General features: G+C 40.0%; 1 protein-coding gene across 6 annotated transcripts in view; it reads right to left on the reverse strand.

The window, feature by feature from the left end:
- Positions 1-19248, reverse strand: part of cc2d1b (coiled-coil and C2 domain containing 1B) — a 79901-nt gene that overhangs the window by 16559 nt on the left and 44094 nt on the right. For 5 of the 6 annotated variants that reach the window (XR_011961158.1, XM_072574302.1, XM_072574299.1 and 2 more), the window contains 9 exons: positions 18288-18412; positions 15952-16135; positions 15324-15496; positions 9619-9747; positions 8979-9037; positions 8686-8802; positions 5640-5713; positions 792-850; positions 491-542 (listed from right to left, as the gene is read on the reverse strand). Coding sequence is in view for 5 of the 6 variants with exons in the window: in XM_072574302.1 (XP_072430403.1) it covers positions 491-542; positions 792-850; positions 5640-5713; positions 8686-8802; positions 8979-9037; positions 9619-9747; positions 15324-15496; positions 15952-16135; positions 18288-18412 (972 nt within the window). In the remaining variant the exon portion in view is untranslated. The remainder of the gene's footprint in view (positions 1-490; positions 543-791; positions 851-5639; positions 5714-8685; positions 8803-8978; positions 9038-9618; positions 9748-15323; positions 15497-15951; positions 16136-18287; positions 18413-19248) is intronic. The other variant, XM_072574300.1, reaches the window with a different exon arrangement.

The following is a 19248-nucleotide window of genomic DNA, read 5'->3' on the forward strand; positions in this document are numbered from 1 at the left end:
CCTTTGAGAGTGCTATTTTTTGGGCAGCCTCTATATGCTGGTGGTGTGGCAGTTCTCCTCCCAACTGTTCAATTTTCTCTGGTCTTATACTTCCAAAGCATCAGATTGTGTCATTGGCTTTTAAGATTGTCAGTATACTCAATTCAAACTTGATTGGAGGTTGGTATTTTGGGATATAAATTCAAATTTGGCAATGTTTAAATTGTGTGTGTTTCCAAGCAACCAGCTAATAGAGTTGTTTGACGAAATGTTACATTATTTTTTTTCAGAACACTTAGCGCTGAGAGGTAGTTCTACCAGCTTTTAACTTTCTTAAAAGATACAGTACACCCCCATCTTCATAGCGCAACTTTTTCCTAGCTACAATCAGTTCAGAAGGGTCACCGGATCCAAAGTATTAAACTCTGTTTTCTCTGCAAAAGGTGCTACCACATCTGCAGATTGCCCAGCACTTTATTTTTGTGACCGAGAATGGCTACTTGTCTTTTACCTGGACAATTTGTATTCTTGATCACAGCTGTTTTGTGTCGTTGGGCTTGTTCCTGTTAAAAAAGGGTGTAGTTTATGGTTAACAGTAAAATGAATTTGTCATTTAAATACTTGCCTTTTGTGATAATTAAATGAAAACTAATCTTAATGTTTTTATAATTAAACAAAATTCACTCAACTAAATTATAAATTAATATTGAATTCTCTGGAATTAAGTACAATCTGTAACTGGAGGTAAAAACTCATTACATTCTGTTTGTTCTCCAAAGTTTAAATGTACATACTTAATACATTTTACTTACTGTACTAGGATATGGAAATTCAAACTTTACAAAAGCATCAAGGTCATGTGTTGCCACACCTATGCAAAATAAAACAAATTGTGTGTCCTTGTAGGATATAGCTCCTCAAAGTTACAACATAGAAAGTAAATTCAACCGAACTTCAGTAATGTTAATTTTTGAAAATATTATGGAACAGCAAGTTTTATAAATAAGCCAACATTCAAAGCATAGTATGCAAGATTACATAAATAAACCCATACCATACTTTACAATGTGAACTAAATTTTCCACATACAACTTATTTTCCTTTTACAGTTTACTTTCAAATATGTTGTATTATTTGACAAGACACAATGTCCAGAATGTCTTTTGGGGAAGGAAACTGCCATCGTTACCTGTCTGGCAGGAAGATGGAAGAACACAGCAAGCCAGGCAGCATCAGGAGGTGCAAAAGGTGTAACCCAAAAATGTTGAATCCTGCACCTCCTGACTTGCTTTGTTCTTCCAGCCTCCTGTGTGTCTACTTTGGATTCTAGCATCTGCAGTTTGTCTCTAATCCTTACCTGGTATGGCCTACAAGTAACTCCAGACCCACAACAATGTAGCTGACTCTTAACTGCACTCTGAGCAATTAGGGATGGGCAATAAATGCCAGCAACACCCTCATCCCATGAATGAATAAAAAAAATAATACAATGGATAAACAAACCAAATCTGTGCGAAATACAAGGTCTTAATTACTTTGTAAGCATTGCTAAAAAGAGACAAGGCAGCAAAAGACTTTTGCTTTGCATTCATAAGGAGTGAAGGGGAAAACAGATTTGAAAAATGTGACTAATTTATATATCATGAGAAGAGGATAAGATCATAAGACACAAGAGCACAAGTAGGCCATTCGGCCTATAGAGTCTGCTCTGTTGTTTAATGAGATCATGGCCGATCTGAATCATCAAATCCATTTTTCTCTTTTAACCGGTTTCCTGATTGATTAAAATTCTGTCTCAGACTTAAATATATTTACAGACTCAGCCTCAACACCTTCAGTGGTAAAGAATTTAATGGACTCAACTCACAGAGAAGAAACTGCTCCTCATTTTTGTGTTAATGGTATCATTTTATCCTGCGTTTATGCCCTCTGGTCTGAGACTTTGCCACATGGGAGAAGCAATCCTTCCCCATCTATCATGTCATGCACCCAGATGCAGAGGGACACCAGTTCGACTGGGACAATGCATCCATCCTGGGACACGACAAACAAAGACATGCGCGGGAATTCCTGGAGGCCCAGCATTCAAACCGGAACTCCATTAACAAATAAATAGATCCGAACTCCATTTACCAACCTCTCAGAAACAGAACCGGAAATGATGTCGCCCATCATAACAAAGCAAGACACACAAACAGCAAACTGGACAGAACACCAACACTTCACTAGAGGTTCACGGATGATGTTACCTAGTATGGTGACAAAAGGTCCAAGACCAAACCCACTAACTCAGCGAGCAAACTGACAACCTGATCCACAACCTGAGCTGCAAACCTTTTACAAAATTTCAAATCCAATCTTATCATGGATGCTAACTGTTTGGGCCATGGCTGGCAAGCAGATACAGCAACAGTTAACTATCAATCTTAATTCTCAGATCACACAGGCAGATTCTGATCAGTGAGGATGCTATTATGGGAATGCAGCAGAGATTGGCAGTTTCCATCACCCTTTTAAAAAAACACAAAGCAGTGCTACATTTGTACCAACTTCTTTTTCCTACATAAAATAGAATCTTGTGTATAAATATATTTATCTTTTAGCATGTACAAATACATCAGTGTGAACCTGAGTGATAATCTTAAATTGGTTTCTGGAGTAGATTTAATAAATTATGGCCATTTGCAGAATCACATCTAATGATGGACATACAATTGAGAGTACAGGATGCTCTGGTTGAGCAGAAATAGCATGATGCCTGCTGCAACTGGCCAATGAGTGTTGTTTGATATAGACTGCCAGTCATTAGGACATACAGCCCACATGCCTAATATCACATCAGTTCTGAAATTCATTACATATCACTCATTTTGTGAAAGCATCTTTTCAGCTTGCTAGCAGCATCCTGTTAATGGAGAAAACCACTTTGTTTAGGATGCTAAAGCCATGAAATCACATCCAGAAGGACTGGCGCATGCACACTATGGAACACTAATGACTTAATAGATTTTTATCTGCATGTAAATGGTTGGCAACATTGTGTAATCTCAAGGCAAACCCAGATGTACACTTACGTAAACCTGTAAAGAGGACAGGAGTACACATACTCAACAAACATGACATCAACTGTGATCACAGCATGTGTTTTGAAGGTTCCCAGTCTCAAATAGTTGGGGGAAGAAAATCTCAATTTGAAGAGAAATTCTCTTAATCGGAGGGTGGATTGCAATTATACACCAGAAAAAGGCAGAGAATATCAATATAAAGGTCAAAAGATTAGATTAACTAATAATGACTTGCTGCTGCATGCCATCTTTTGAAATTGTTGATTGACAGTAGTGTACAATCGTTTAGCTGCCAATTATTCAAATACATATTACTCAAATATTCATTCATCACGAGATGACATAGAGATAGGAGTGTTTCAGGATCAAGAACACCGAGATCAAATATGAAGGTAGGCTCGCCAGTAATATTAGAAATGATAGTAAAAGTTTCTTTCAATACATAACAAACGACAGGCAAAAGTAGACATTGGGCCACTTCAAACTGATGCTGGAAGCCTAGTGATGAGATAAGGAAATAGCTGGAGAACTTAATAAGTACTTTGCGTCAGTCCTCACAGTGGAAGACATGAGTAATATCCCAACAATTAAAGGGAGTCAGGGGGCTGAGTGGAGTATGGTTGCCATTACAAAAAAAGAGAGAGAGTGCTAGAAAAGCTAAAAAGGTCTTAAAATTGATAAATCTCCTGGCCCCAATGGGCTACATCCTAGAGTTCGGAGGGAGGTGGCTGAGGAAATAGTGGAGGCGTTGGTTGAGATCTTTCAAAAGTCACTGGAGTCAGGGAAAGTCCCGAATGATTGGAAGATCGCTGTTGTAACCCCCTTGTTCAAGAAAGGATCAAGACAAAAGATGGAAAATTATAGGCCAATTAGCCTACCCTCAGTTGTTGGTAAAATTTTAGAACCCATCATTAAGGATGAGGTTTCTTAATTCTTGGAAGAGCAGGGTCTGATTAGAACAAGTCAACATGGATTTAGTAAGGGGAGGTCATGCCTGACAAACCTGTTGGAATTCTTTGAAGAGGTGACAAGTAGGTTAGACCAGGGAAACCCAATGGATGTGGTCTATCTAGACTTCCAAAAGGCCTTTGATAAGGTGCCACACGGGAGGCTGCTGAGTAAGGTAAGGGCCCATGGTGTTCGAGGTGAGCTACTGGTATGGATTGAGGATTGGCTGTCTGACAGAAGGCAGAGAGTTGGGATAAAAGGTTCTTTTTCGGAATGGCAGCCGGTGACAAGCAGTGTCCCGCAGGGTTCAGTGTTGGGGCCGCAGCTGTTCACGTTATATATTAATGATCTGGATGAAGGGACTGGGGACATTCTAGCAAAGTTTGCCGATGATACAAAGTTAGGTGGACAGGCAGGTAGTACTGAGGAAGTGGGGAGGCTGCAGAAGGATCTAGACAGTTTGGGAGTGTGGTCCAGAAAATGGCTAATGGAATTGAATGTGAGCAAATGCGAGGTCTTGCACTTTGGAAAAAAGAATATAAGCATGGACTACTTTCTAAACAGTGAGAAAATTCATAAAGCCAAAGTACAAGGGATCTGGGAGTGCTAGTCGAGGATTCTGTAAAAGTAAACATGCAGATTGAGTCCGTGATTAAGAAAGCGAATGCAATGTTGTCATTTATCTCAAGAGGGTTGGAATATAAAAGCACCGTTGTGCTACTGAGACTTTATAAAGCTATGGTTAGGCCCCATTTGGAGTACTGTGTCCAGTTTTGGTCCCCACACCTCAGGAAGGACATACTGTCACTGGAGCGTGTCCAGCAGAGATTCACATGGATGATCCCTGGAATGGTAGATCTAACATACGAGGAACGGCTGAGAATCCTGGGATTGTATTTATTGGAGTTTAGAAGATTGAGGGGAGATCTAATAGAAACTTACAAGATAATACATGGCTTGGAAAGGGTGGATGCTAGGAAATTGTTTCCGTTAGGCGAGGAGACTAGGACCCGTGGACACAGCCTTAGAATTAGAGGGGGTAAATTCAGAACAGAAACGCAGAGACATTTCTTCAGCCAGAGTGTGGTGGACTTATGGAATTCATTGTCGCGGAGTGCAGTGGAGGCCGGCACGCTAAATGTCTTCAAGGCAGAGATTGATAATTCCTTGTGACATCAAGAATTTAAGGGCTATGGGGAGAATGTGGGTAAGTGGAGTTGAAATGCCCATCAACCATGATTGAATGGCGGAGTGGACTCGATGGGCCGAATAGCCTTACTTCCACTCCTATGTCTTATGGACTTATGATTTGTACACAGCTCTGCCAAATGCTAATAGAGTTTCACTATTAGATTCAAAAGAAAATTATTACAAGGTGAAATATCACTTGCACAGTATCCTAGTGAATTTTGAGAGTGGGAATCCTGCATTCTTGGTCAATTACTGATCATTCATACAAAACATACTAATCTCCATTATACATTTCTAACTAGCATGATAAATATCCATCCTTTTAAGTATGCCAGAAATGATAATGTCATGTCAGCTGGTATATTTTTATACTGGATACTGTAAGCTTATCAATATAATAATTAACAGCTACTTTTGCATGGATACTATGTTGGACTGAGCTCTATTTGGTCTCACCTGAAGGCGCAGGGAGATTTATTCCTTTTACAATGATGAGGAGCATTTCAGCACTGCTGATGTCAGAAAAGATGCTACAAAATAAGACAAGATTTTTGTCTAGCTAGTAACTGGCACATAAGTTACAAGTCATACAATGAAAAGCTTAACAGTGGGTCAAACAGGTAAACAAAAAAAGGGCCGGAGCAATACTTGCTTTTGAAAAACTACTCAGGCACTGGTATACAAATGAAAAAGATTGATCACCAACTTAAATTTTTTTCTCAAAGTTATCCATTTTCAACGATTATGCCATTAATCCTTATTACACTTTAACAAAGACTCCGTTTGCTCACTGTTAAAACTCTCATGTGAACCCAACCAAGTTTTTTTTGTAATCATTCAAGGGATACAGCTAATACTGGCTAGATCAGCATTTATCGCTCATTTCTAAATGACCAAAGGAAGGTGGTGGTGAGCCATCTCTTGGTCCACTGTAGTCCTCAGGGTACACCCACAGAGCTATTAGAAACAAGAGTTCCAAGATTTTGACACAAAGGTGAAAGTACAGTGATGATATGTAGCTGAGAGGGGGAACGTGCATGTGGAGGCATTCTTATACATGTTCTGAATGACAGAGGTCATGGATTTGAGTGATGCTGTCAGAGCAGCCTTCATAGATTCCCTACAGTGTGGAAGCAGATCATATGGTCCATCAAGTCCACACCACCCCTTCAAACAGCATCCCACTCAGACCAACTCCCCTACCCAATCCATGTAATTCCACATTTCCCATGGCCAACCCACTGAGCCCGCACATCCCTGAACACTATATGGGCAATTTAGCACAGCCAATCCACCAAACCTGCACATTTTTGGACTGTGTGGGTGGGGGGGAAATCCATGCAGATGAGGGGAGAATGTGCAAAATCCACACAGACAGTCGCCCGAGGGTGGAATCAAACCCAGGTCCCTGACAGTAAGGCAGCAGTTGTTACTGTGCTGCTATTCCAGAGTTACTGCAATGTATCTTTGTAGCTGGTACACACTGCTGCCACTACATCTGGTGAAGGGTGTGATTACGGAAAGTAGTGAATTTAGTGTCAATCGCGTGGAATGCCTTGTCCTTGATGGTGCTGAATTGGAGTTTTGTTCAAGTGCATTCATCCAGGCAAGTGGAGATTATTTCATCCCTTGTACTTTGCATCTGGCAGACAATCGCTGAAGATTCAGCAAGTATGTTACTTGCCACAGTCTCTGACTTGCTCTTTAAGCTGCAGAATTTATAAGACTGGTCCAGTTCTTCATGGCAACCGTCATGATGTTGAGTGGGTAATTGCCTGAAAATTGTGTGCACGAATATTACTTATCAACCCAAGTCTACATGTTGTCCAGGTCTAGTTGCATAGGAACATGAGCTGCTTTGATGTCTTAGAGTTGCGAATGGTGAATACTGTGCTTTCAAATGTGGCTTGATACCTGTTACACCTCAACAAAATACATTCAGTGGAGGAGAGAACATTTAAGGTGAAAAAGGGAAAAAGAAAATACCTTTTGTTTAATCTGTTCCTTTATTAAGAATCAGTATACACTATAGATTAATGCAGAAAAAAAGAGCAATTTTCGTCCTCCCCTCCTTTTAAAATTGACAGCAAGCACCAAACTCTTAAAACAGGCATTGTTTTAGTTGCTTTACACTGAATAATTTTGCATTGCTCTAAGTTTTCATAAATTATGGAGCATTGTTATGGAATGATGTAAGAGCTCAGATGTTATGGAGACACCTTAATTACTTGAGAATCGGGGCAGCACTGTGGGTCAGTGGTTAGCACTGTTGCCTCACAGCGCCAGGGATCCAGGTTCGATTCCCGCCTCGTGCGACTGTCTGTGTCGAGTTTGCACATTCTCTGTGTCTGCGTGGGTTTCTTCCCACAGTCCAAAGATGTGCAGGTCAGTGAATTGGCTATGCTAAATTGCTCATAGTGCAAGGTGCATTAGTCAGAGGGAAATGGGTCTGGATGGGTTACTCTTCGGAGGTTCGGTGTGGACTTGTTGGGCCAAAGGGCCTGTTTCCACACTGGGGAATCTGATCTAATCCCAGCACCATTCAATGTCAATTCAACAACATGAAAAAATGCATTTTTTTTTCTGAAATGCCCATAAGAATATGTCTGATACCAAATTTATTTCCATTCCTTAACTCCTTTGCAGCAGCAAGCTTTCTTTAAGCTGTTGCAAGCCTGCATCCTAGTGGCTCTTCAACATCATGATTCAGTATGGAACAACATGTGCGCACATTTGATAGACAATTTGGGAGTGGAGAACTGGTAGAAGTTTTCTAATCAACAATAGATAGGTAGGGAAAAACTGTTACACTCAGAATACAGATATAAAGTGTTTGTGAAAGAACCAAATGGGAGGTGAGAAGACAATTTTCCATTGGTGGACGCCTCTTCAGCTGAGGAACTCTAAGATGTTGGATAATTATTTGAATAGAAACAACAAATAAGGGTGTAGGGGAAAAAGGAGTCAGATACTAAGAGAGAAGCTGGCAGAGGCTCAAATCGTTTGTTTTCCCCATTTCTTTTGTTCACACGGCACATTTTACTATACAGGCAATCTCTGGGTTCAAGGCAGGCTCTGTTCTGGAGTCATTCACAATTCAATGTGCATGCATATCAGAACACAATGCAGGACATTACAAAGGAGCCATTTGCAAGTGTAGGAAATACTCTTACATTGTGTCTTTGAAATTACACCCTGTTTGAAACTGCATTCATGAATAGAGGAACTCTGCACTCTAGATCTTTAAAGGTTGCAGACAGGCAAGTCCATAATGTGATGCTCATTAATTGATGTAGGTAAGTTTTCAAATGTCATAGTATGAAGATCACAAAACCAGGATGACACTTCCAGATATCTCAGAAATGTAGTTTTGCCTTTACAAGATAATATATTCAACTTGGGAAAATTCTTACGATTCATTCTCTCCACTGAAAAAGGAGAATGTATTTCTTGAAACTGCAAGATTTTAAATTACAACAATTACAAAAGCAAAGATCCATACCGTACAGTTTTAAAGGTTCTCTCCTCAAAGTGATACTTTGGTGGATCCAAGCCACGAGCTTGCCCAAGTTTAAGGATTTGCATACTTATCTTGCAATCTGCAGCCATCTTCTCAAACCTACAAAATCAGCAAATGTATATTTTCACACTTTAAATAACTGCAGGTAAAAGGCTTAAAATGATCCATGTCAGAATAAAAACATGCACTGATGCAAGAATACTGTTAACTCAAAATTAAATTTCAAACATTCTTTCGATACACAATTCCATTTTTCTGTCTGCATTTACACTAACCTGGTGGTCTCAGCGACATTGCCAAGATGTATAAATTGCTTTGAATAGGACATGCATTTCTAGGTTTAAAAGAAAAGAAGTTTAAATAGATAAAAAGACAGCTTTCACAAGATTTTTTATAGCAGATTTAACGATAGAATTTTTGTTACATTCTAAGAAGGACCAGGAGGCTTAACTGTTTAACAGGAGCTTTAGGAAAATGTTCACTCTGCAAGTAGCAAAGCTAGACTTGGCTGTTGCCTGCCCAAAACGACCACTGACATCATGATTAGATTCTGTGACAGTCCACAAATAAACAAGAATTTTCTAATGTTTTAATACAGGTGCCAGTAATCCTACAACACCTAATTCAACTAGCTTCTCATTAGAGAATAAAACATGTTTCTCGGCTTCAGTTAGGTGAGCAAAGACAACATTGTTTCACTTATGCATTTTCTTTCATCAAGTTGAAAACCTGTAGCTCTTAATCTCTCAGAATGAGCTGTAAATCCTCATTTGAGAGATGGAGAGCATTCATTGTAATTACTTTGTAATGCAACTCATTCTTTTGCGGTGGAATTACCATTGTAGAGTATTTATACATAATTGCCTAAGTCACCAATAAAAATTATGTATGTAGTTGATAGGACTCATCATATACCTCATATTGCTCCTTCAGAAGGTTCATAAGATGTGTGTACACTTCATCCAACGTTTCTGAAATCTGCACATCCTTGTGATGCACTATTATAAAATCATCATCATCTTCAGTATCAGGGGGTGAAGGAACCTGGAAAGTAAATAATCATACTCTATTTGCTCAAGGTTGTTTGTGTATGCTATAGATGCTCAAAAATATTCTTGGGTTTGTTACATAAAACATGCAGATTAATTTAAATCGGTGGTTGCACAGTCATTTTATAGGAACTTGCCATTCTGAATTTTTATTTCTTACAATACTATAAAAGAAAAATATTAAGTATTAATGCTCCACAAGGGGGAAATGTTGACACTGATCAGAATGAAGAATAAACTGAAGAGAGATTAAAAAATATTTAAGGGGGTTTCCAAACCCAAAGAGATAGACCATAAAAGAAACTTACAAGAGTTTCAAAACAGCAGAAAGATAATGGCTGAAGGGTCTTCGTAATTTGGGGCAGTGATGGTGACTATTATCCAATTAAGTGAGGGTTTGGGAAGTGATTTTGAAACTAACTTCAGGATCTTTACTGAAAAGTAGTAGTGCTGGAGATCACAGCAGACCAGATAGCATCCATGAAGAGAGAGCAAGCTAACATTGAGTCTAGATAACTCTTCAGAGCTGAAGTGAAGTGTGGAGGGGACAACATTTATGCTTTAGTTTGGAGGTGGGGCAAGTTTAGGAACATGAAACCAGTGAAGATGATACTCAGTTACTTGATGTATGGAGCATAAGTTAATGAGTTTATAAAAGGTAAATTTTATTTAACAAATTTATTAGAGCTTTTGAAGCAAAGAACTGGCAAGACAGTTAAAAAGGGAAATCTAATGCATTAGTTATAGGGTGTAACAAATGATTAATATGCGAGAAAAGATTCATGAAGTGGAGGAGTAACATAACTGCACTGTTGGAGGATTGGTTAAATGGACAGGAAGTAAAAGAGAAGGGATAAAGGAATCTTTAGGATGGCCGATTGTAACTAGCAACTTCACAAGAATCAGGTGCTGAGACCTCAGCTATTTACAACCTTTAATTAACAAATCAGATATATTAGTGCCTGTCTCTCTAAGTTTACTGACAATACAAAACAAGAAATTTGGCTACATGGCGGATACAAAGAAATATGCTGAGTGGGCATAAGCTGGCAAATACAACATATAGAGAAATGTATCTACTCTGATAGCAAGAATTGAAAAAGGACAATATTTTTTAAAAAGTAGAAACTTTTCAATGTTGATATTGAGAGAGATTAGGATGTACTTGTACAATGACAAAAAAGGGATGGTCAACAAATGTTGGCTTTTCCAGAAATGCTCATATCCTAGTAAGCAACATTAAGTTTAATCCTAGCAATCTTCATATGAGAACATGATTTCAGTCAGTGAAGAGATTTTCCCTGATTCCCATCAATTTTAATTTCACGGAAGCTGTGTGGTGAATTGCTGGAGAGGTCACTCAAATGTAACATCTGAAATTCAACTCCAAGGATGTAATAAGAATTTTTTAGTGGCATGACAATTAGCATTCACAGTGTGGAGCAAAGCTGGGCATTGATAGGAACAAGAGATTGGCAGGAAAAACAGCAGCTGAATAATGGGCTACATTAAAAGAGATAATTCAAGTACAGCCAAATAGGAAAGATAGGACAAACAAATCCAGAATTCCCTGGATGACAAAGGAGGTAGAAATTAGCATTAAAAGGGAAAAAAAAAAGTGCTTACGAAAGGTGTAATTCAGCAAATGCAACTGACAACCAAGAGGAATACTGAAGTTTTAGGGAGGACATGAAAAAGCAAATCAGGGAAGCATAGAGGAATTATTTTAAAAACACGATCAACCAACATGGAGGAGAATCCCAAAAGTATTTCATAACCATATAAATAGTAAAACAGCATTTGGGAAGATGAGGAGGGGTGTTTCGAGCCCAAAAAGAGGATTTACGCATGGAGGGAGGAGGAACAGCAGAAATGATAATACATATTTAGTATCTGTCTTTACTAAAGAGGATGCAATGTCCAGGCCATGACAATAGAGAAGGAAACTCTGGCACTAGAAGGATTCAAAATTGACAGGGCAGATGTGTTAGATAGACTATTGGTACTTAAAACTGACAAAACACCAGGACTGAGGAGACGTGTTCAAAGATTTTGAAGGGAGAGGGTAGAAATTGTAGGCATAATCTTTCAATATTTCCTGAAGTTGGGAAGACAACTGGAAAATTACAAAAAGTATAGTCTTGTTGAAAAAGGATTATAAGTAGATCACAGCAATTATAGACCAGTTTAACTTTTGTGGAGAATCTTCGAGACACAATTAGTTGGGATAGAATTGTCACATGGAGAAAGGTGGATTAATTAGCAAGAGTCAGCATGGATTTCTAAGGGGAAAAATCATGTTTAACTAATTTGGAGTTTTATGAAGAGATGTGAGAAAGATTCAATGAGGGTAAAGCTGTTGATGTGGTATACATAGACTTCCAGAAGGAGGGAACTGTCTTTGCGGAAGGCGGAAAGGGGTGGGGAGGGAAATATATCCCTGGTGGTGGGGTCTTTTTGGAGGTGGCGGAAATGTCGGTGGATGATTTGGTTGATGCGAAGGTTTGTAGGGTGAAAGGTGAGCACCAGGGGCGTTCTGTCCTTGTTACGGTTGGAGGGGTGGGGTCTGAGGGTGGAGGTGCGGGATGTGGACGAGATGCGTTGGAGGGCATCTTTAACCACGTGGGAAGGGAAATTGTGATCTCTAAAGAAGGAGGCCATCTGGTGTTCCCTCCGTGACTACCTGGTCAGGTCCACACCCCCCTACGACCCACCTTCCCATTCTGGCACTTTCCCCTGCCACCGCAGGAACTGTAAAACCTGTGCCCACACCTCCTCCCTCACCTCTATCCAAGGCCCTAAAGGAGCCTTCCACATCCATCAAAGTTTCACCTGCACATCCACCAATATTATTTATTGTATCCGTTGCTCCCGATATGGTCTCCTCTACATTGGGGAGACTGGGCGCCTCCTAGCAGAGAGCTTTAGGGAACATCTCAGAGACACCCGCACCAATCAACCAAACCGCCCCGTGGCCCAACATTTCAACTCCCCCTCCCACTCTGCCGAGGACATGGAGGTTGTGGGCCTCCTTCACCGCCGCTCCCTCACCACCAGACGCCTGGAGGAAGAACGCCTCATCTTCCGCCTCGGAACACTTCAACCCCAGGGCATCAATGTGGACTTCAACAGTTTCCTCATTTCCCCTTCCCCCACCTCATCCTAGTTTCAAACTTCCAGCTCAGTTACTGTCTCCTTGACTTGTCCGACCTGCCTATCTTCTTTTCCACCTATCCACTCCACCCTCTCCTCCTTGATCTATCACCTTCATCTCCTCCCCCACTCACCCATTGTACTCTATGCTACTCTTTCCCCACCCCACCCCTCCTCTAGCTTATCTCTCCACGCTTCAGGCTCACTGCCTTTATTCCTGATGAAGGGCTTTTGCCCAAAACGTCGATTTCGCTGCTCGTTGGATGCTGCCTGAACTGCTGTGCTCTTCCAGCACCACTAATCCAGTATTTGGTTTTCAGCATCTGCAGTCATTGTTTTTACCTCCAAAAGGACATTGACAAGTTAGAGGAATGGGCGGATAGGTTGCAGATGAGGTTCGGTGCTGAGAAGTGTGAAGTGATGCACTTTGGTAAGAACAAAAGACAATATGAAATAGGGGTTCCAGAATCAGAGGAACTGGGATATATATGTGCACAGATCTTTGAAGGTAACAGGATAAGCAAAGACAACAGTTAATAAAGCATACCGTGTTCTTAGTTTTAATAAGGGCACAGGGTACAAGAGCAAGGAAGTGACGTTGAACTTGTCCAAGATGTCAGCTGGAGTACAGTTCTGGGCGCACCATTCTAAGATAGATGTAAATGCTTTGGAGAACAGAACAGATTCAGAAGAATGCTTCCAGGATTCAGAAACTTCGCTATGGAGGACAGATTTAAGAAGAAGTTGGAACTGTACTCCTTGGAGAAGAAATTTGATAAGAGGCTTTCGGGCTGTACACATTAGATAGGGTGCAGTTGCCACTTCCAAAAGAAATGGAAACAGTGGGGCATAGATTTAAAATGATGTGCAAAAACTGCAAGGGTGATGCAAGAAAAATCTTTTTCACTCAGCAAGTAGTTAGGATATGGAATGCATTACCTGGAAGTGTGATGAAAAAAGGTTCAATTGAGGCATTCATGAAAGCATTGGATAGAAAGGGCGTGCAATGGTATGGGAAAAAAGTAGGAGATTGGCACCAATTACCTACTTATTTGAAGAGCCAGCGCAGCAATTATGATCTGAATGGCCTCCTACTGCACCATAATAATTCTAAAATTCTGTGAATATATCCATACTTAATTCTTCGACTGACTAACCATGCAAATATCTGAATATTGTTCCTTACTGCACATTTATAGCACACTTCACTGTCGGATTTTGTCAGTTATCTATTAGCATCTTCAGATCCCTCTTTCATTACAACGAGCCCTTTACCTTAAATTTCCCCACTGTTGATATGTCAAGTTATCTTGCATTCACTAATATTTCCCATTCACCAGTTCATTTACGAGCGTATCCCTTGGGTGTTGGGCTTAAAAAAAATCTCCAAACCAGATTGGAAAGGGTGAATTGGTCAGGACAACAAACAATTAATTAAAGAAAAAGTGATAAATTAAATGAAAAGCAGGCCTGGAATAAAAACCAGCATGTTTTGGCTGGGAGGAAACTATGACAGCCTGTGGGAACTATTCCTTTATACAGTTAATACGGAGTCATCTGGAGAGGTTTACAATTCATTGTATACAATATAATATGTGGAAAAGTACTGAAAAGTACTACAACGTGGTGATACAGCATGTAACCACAATAGTATTCATATCAGGGCCTTTGTCCTACTTGTTGGACGTTTAACATTGGACCAGATTCAGGAGTCTGGGGCCATGGATCTTCACCGTCAGACTGGGGTTCTTGAGACAAGTGTCGTGGAATCTGAGACAGAGCTTCAAGTGCCAGGTGCCCAAAGTCTCCGGCATGAAAATAGGGTAGAGACTCATTAGTCTGTGGATATGTTACATAGATTAAACCAACAAATTAGCTTTCTATTGAGTGCACATGCCTCCTTGTAATCATATGGATCTGAACTTCAATATTCCTTTCCGTAGTTTCAGCCTAACTATATAACCGCCAGCTCACATTTCTTCAGTTGGTATCAAGAGCAAATGCAAGCGAACTTTGTTTCTGTCTTTAGCTCCAACCAAATAATCTGAATCACAATGGGCCTACTGTTGACCCTGGCCCCGCAACAGCAGCTCTACATAGCAGTCACCTTTAATATAACAAACGTTTTAAAATTCTGGACAGAAAAGGAGATGTCAAGGAAAAGGAAAACCAATTAGGAAGGGTGATGAAAAGCTCAAAGCATGTGCTCTAAGGTTGATCTTAGAAATGAAAAGATAGAGGGGTAAAGCAGGTTTATGAAGGGTAACACATGCGATAGAACGTCAGTAGCTAAAGACAAAGTGAACGGAAAAGGACAGGGCTGAAGTTCATATTTTAACTTTTAATGCAACATACAATAGAAAGGATAGTAGTCTGATTCCAATCTATTATCTATATCATCTCTTAGTTTGGCCAAACCTTGGAAATATCAATTGAATTTCCACTTTGGACATCCACAATCATTGGATCAAAGCCTTTTGCAATTTTAAGGAAATTTTTTGCTTGTTCCAAGTTCTTTTTTTGTTTTGCTTGTACAGCAGCTTTCATGTACAATTTCTTCCTATTCTGAAGAAATTCCAATTGTTGCTGAGCTACAGAAAAATACAAAAGGAGTGATTAGGGGAAATACAATATAACAGAAAACGCGCTCATTGCAATTCTTGAATATTTTGAAACCAATGCAAGTAGAATACCTACTATTTCCATTCAAACAATGGCCAATTATTTTAAAAAGTTTACTGGTCATACATGTATTTTTTTTAAAAATCACATTCAACTAGATTGCAAACATATAAATAAATAAGAAAATAATTCCTATGTCTCTTGCTAAACTAAGATTTCAATCTGATATGACATGCAGGGAAGAGGCGAGAGTAGATCAAGTGCTTCCAAGCGCATGTACATCTGACTGGCAGCACTGCTACTCCAATTATTAAGGTGATTAGCTCTAGATTAGCCTTTTCACACAAATCATAGAATTTTATCATGTCTGTCTATTCATAAACCTATAAATGGAAACGTTGCAGTGAGTAGAAAGAAAATGTACCGACTGAACTGAGCTGAATCAAATGATCACTTGGTGTTAGCTTCTTTACTGGTTTTGGGGATTGTCTTTCTTCTGATGCAACTGGTAATATCAATGTTGCTTCAGCTGTTTGCACTCCATGACCTGGAAGCTTTGTTGGTTTCTTTGCAACTGGAGGTTGCATACTTGGCTGAGGAGATCCACTCTAAGATAAAGTGCACAAGGTAAGCAAGAGTTCAGAATAATGACAGAATACATGCTCCTTGTATTAATTCAATTTAAAGCAGAATTATGATAAAAATGTTTTATTATTTGCCACTAAAAACACATTTCTTAGCACAAAAATCTGATCTGAAGCAGCTTTGTGTAGGGTATAATATATCTACTGAAAGTGCAATTTCATTGAAATATTGAAGTAACTAATCTCAAAAAATAGACTTTGATCTAACAGTGTCTCAAAAAATGGAATGGGATGAGATAAAGATTTATACAATTACATAGGTAAGTTATCCAAATACACGAATTTTGAAAGTCACTTCGCCTTCAGTTTCCACATTCTTACACAAAACACCACCTCAGGCTGAGTCGTTCCTTTTTTGTAAAGAATATAACACTTGACAAATGTGTTAGTTTTCCCACCTGCAAAGGAAGCAACCTGATTTTGCTTGACATCTATTAAGACTGGCCACATAAGATTGACAACTGACCATTTATTGACTGGTGCTTGCATCTGATGGTCCTCTAATAGAAAATATCCATGTCATAGTGCTAATTTCTGAAGGAAAGGATTTGTTTACAATTTTTAAGACGACTTGTAGCTCGGGTTGAGGTTCAGGTTATAAGTTTGCTCACTGAGCTGGCAGGTTTGCTTTCAGATGTTGCGCCACCATGCTAGGTAACATCAGTGAGCCTCCGGTGAAGCGCTGGTGTCTTAAGACACAAATAGAAAGTGGAATAGAACACCAGCGCTTCACTGGAGGCTCACTGATGTTACCCAGCATGGTGATGAAACATCTGAAAACAAGCCAAACAGAGAATAGCCAGGGAATTCCTAGAGGAATGGCACTCATCCACAGATTCAATCAATAAGCACATCGACCTGGATCCAATATACCGACCACTGCAATGGACAGCTGGAACTGACAACCGGAAGCGGCAGATTCAAACCACAAATGCCGGAGGAAATATCACAGAAGCGCTTCACAGGAGGCTCCCAAGCACTGAGGATGTCACCTAGACAGGGGATGAAACGTCAGCAACACAAATTCCCAGCTCAGCGAACAGAACCACAACGAGCACCCGAGCTACAAATCTCCTCACAAACTTTGATTAGAAACTAAACAGGACTAGTCCTATAAATACCATGTCCTCTAAGAGCAGGTCAGAAATTAAGCCTTCTATGACAAGTAACTCCCCTTTCTCCGCAATACCTTTCCATCAAGTGCAAAGCACAAGTTAGGGGTGCGTTGGAATACTCTCCATTGGTTTGAATGAGTGCCATTCCAACATTCACAATATCCAGATGAAGCAACCCAATTAACTGAAAACCAATCCACCATCTTCAACAATCACTCTCTTCACTACAGACACAGTAGCAGCAGTGTGTACCATTTACAAGATATATTGCAGAAACTCAAAATGGCTCCTCTGATAACATCCTTCAAAGTCAAGAACTCGACCACCTAAAAAAGGACAAACAGCAGGTACATGGGATTCTGACCATCTGCAAGTTCTACTCCAAGCCACACCCCATTCTGACGTGCAAATATGATCACAGTATAGATGATAGAATCCCTAGTGTGAAAACTACTCTTCCCATTATTGAGCCTAACAGCACCAAAGGAAGGGTGGGTATGAAAAGCATGGGTGTTGAAAAGAAAAGAGGATTAAGTCCAGCTGTGATCAGTGAAACAGTTTGGCTTGTATACAAAAGAATAGCCATGTTTGGCAATTGTCTAGAGGTGCTGGCATCACTCTCTCATTGCTGATATGAAGGTAAGAGCAAGAACGAAAGGAGCGCGCGAGAGCAAGAACGAAAGGAGCGCGCGAGAGCAAGAACGAAAGGAGCGCGCGAGAGCAAGAACGAAAGGAGCGCGCGAGAGCAAGAACGAAAGGAGCGCGCGAGAGCAAGAACGAAAGGAGCGCGCGAGAGCAAGAACGAAAGGAGCGCGCGAGAGCAAGAACGAAAGGAGCGCGCGAGAGCAAGAACGAAAGGAGCGCGCGGAAGGAAGGAAGGAAGGAAGGAAGGAAGAGCGAGAGAGAGAGAGAAGGGAGGGAGGGAGGGAGGGGAGAAAAAGAGAGAAAGAAAGAAAAGAAAAAAAAATTCCTTGTTCTACATGTTTGAATGTAAGCAATACCTCAACCTCTGTTACCTCCTCGTCCTCCTCAATTGCTGGAGTGACTAGTCTGGATGCAGTTTCAAGTGTTTCAACAATGCTGTGATCTCCAGAAGCTCCTTCCACTCCTGGTAATGTTGGGAATCCTAAGGGAATGCCAAGTAAGAGTTTAAAGCCAACATCATTTATCTACTTCAAAAATCTTCCCCTGATTATTGATGACAATTTCTAACACTTTTATATTATATATAATTTCAAGTGTTAAAGCAGCCAGGCGAAGCACCCAAAATGAAAACAAAAATGCTTGAAATCACAGTGGGTCAGACAGCATCCATGGATAGAGCACAAGCTAATATTTCAACTCTAGGTAGCTTCATCATTCATCTCTCCATGGACGCTGTCTGACCCGCTGTGATTGCCAGCAATATTTGTTTTCAGTTAAGATTCCAGCATCTGCAGTAGTTTCCTCCTAAGAATACAAGACTCTGAGTTCCTTTCCTGTGATAAATTAAAATTGGGTTGTGCTAATTTATGATGGCAACTGCAATTAACACAGCTCATCTCACAAACATACTGCCTAACTATTCAATTATGATTGAAACCATGGCTTCATAGCAAGTTTATTGAGGCAGTGATTGATGTTTGGGTTAGTATTTTGAAAATTTCAATTGCAAAGAGACTAAGATACAGAAGCAGAATTAAGCCATTCAGCCCATTGTCTCCTCTCCACCATTTGATCATGTCTTGAACCTGTCTTGGCTAACAATACTAAAGCAGCACTGTTGAAGTCAATAGAACTGAAAAACAGGCTAAGAACCAGAACAATGCTGTCAGTTTGCACTTTTATGCTACTCTTTGCAGCTATTTTATAGTCTCTACTTTCTACTAGTATTATTGCAAACTACTAAGTCACTACTAACAAACTACTAAGTTTTAAATGTCGCAGCTTTATTGAGCAAAAAGTGCTTACACCTCAAAGTGT

This window comes from Chiloscyllium punctatum, chromosome 7 (genome assembly GCF_047496795.1).
Source record: "Chiloscyllium punctatum isolate Juve2018m chromosome 7, sChiPun1.3, whole genome shotgun sequence".
In the NCBI taxonomy this organism is placed as follows: Eukaryota; Metazoa; Chordata; class Chondrichthyes; order Orectolobiformes; family Hemiscylliidae; genus Chiloscyllium; species Chiloscyllium punctatum.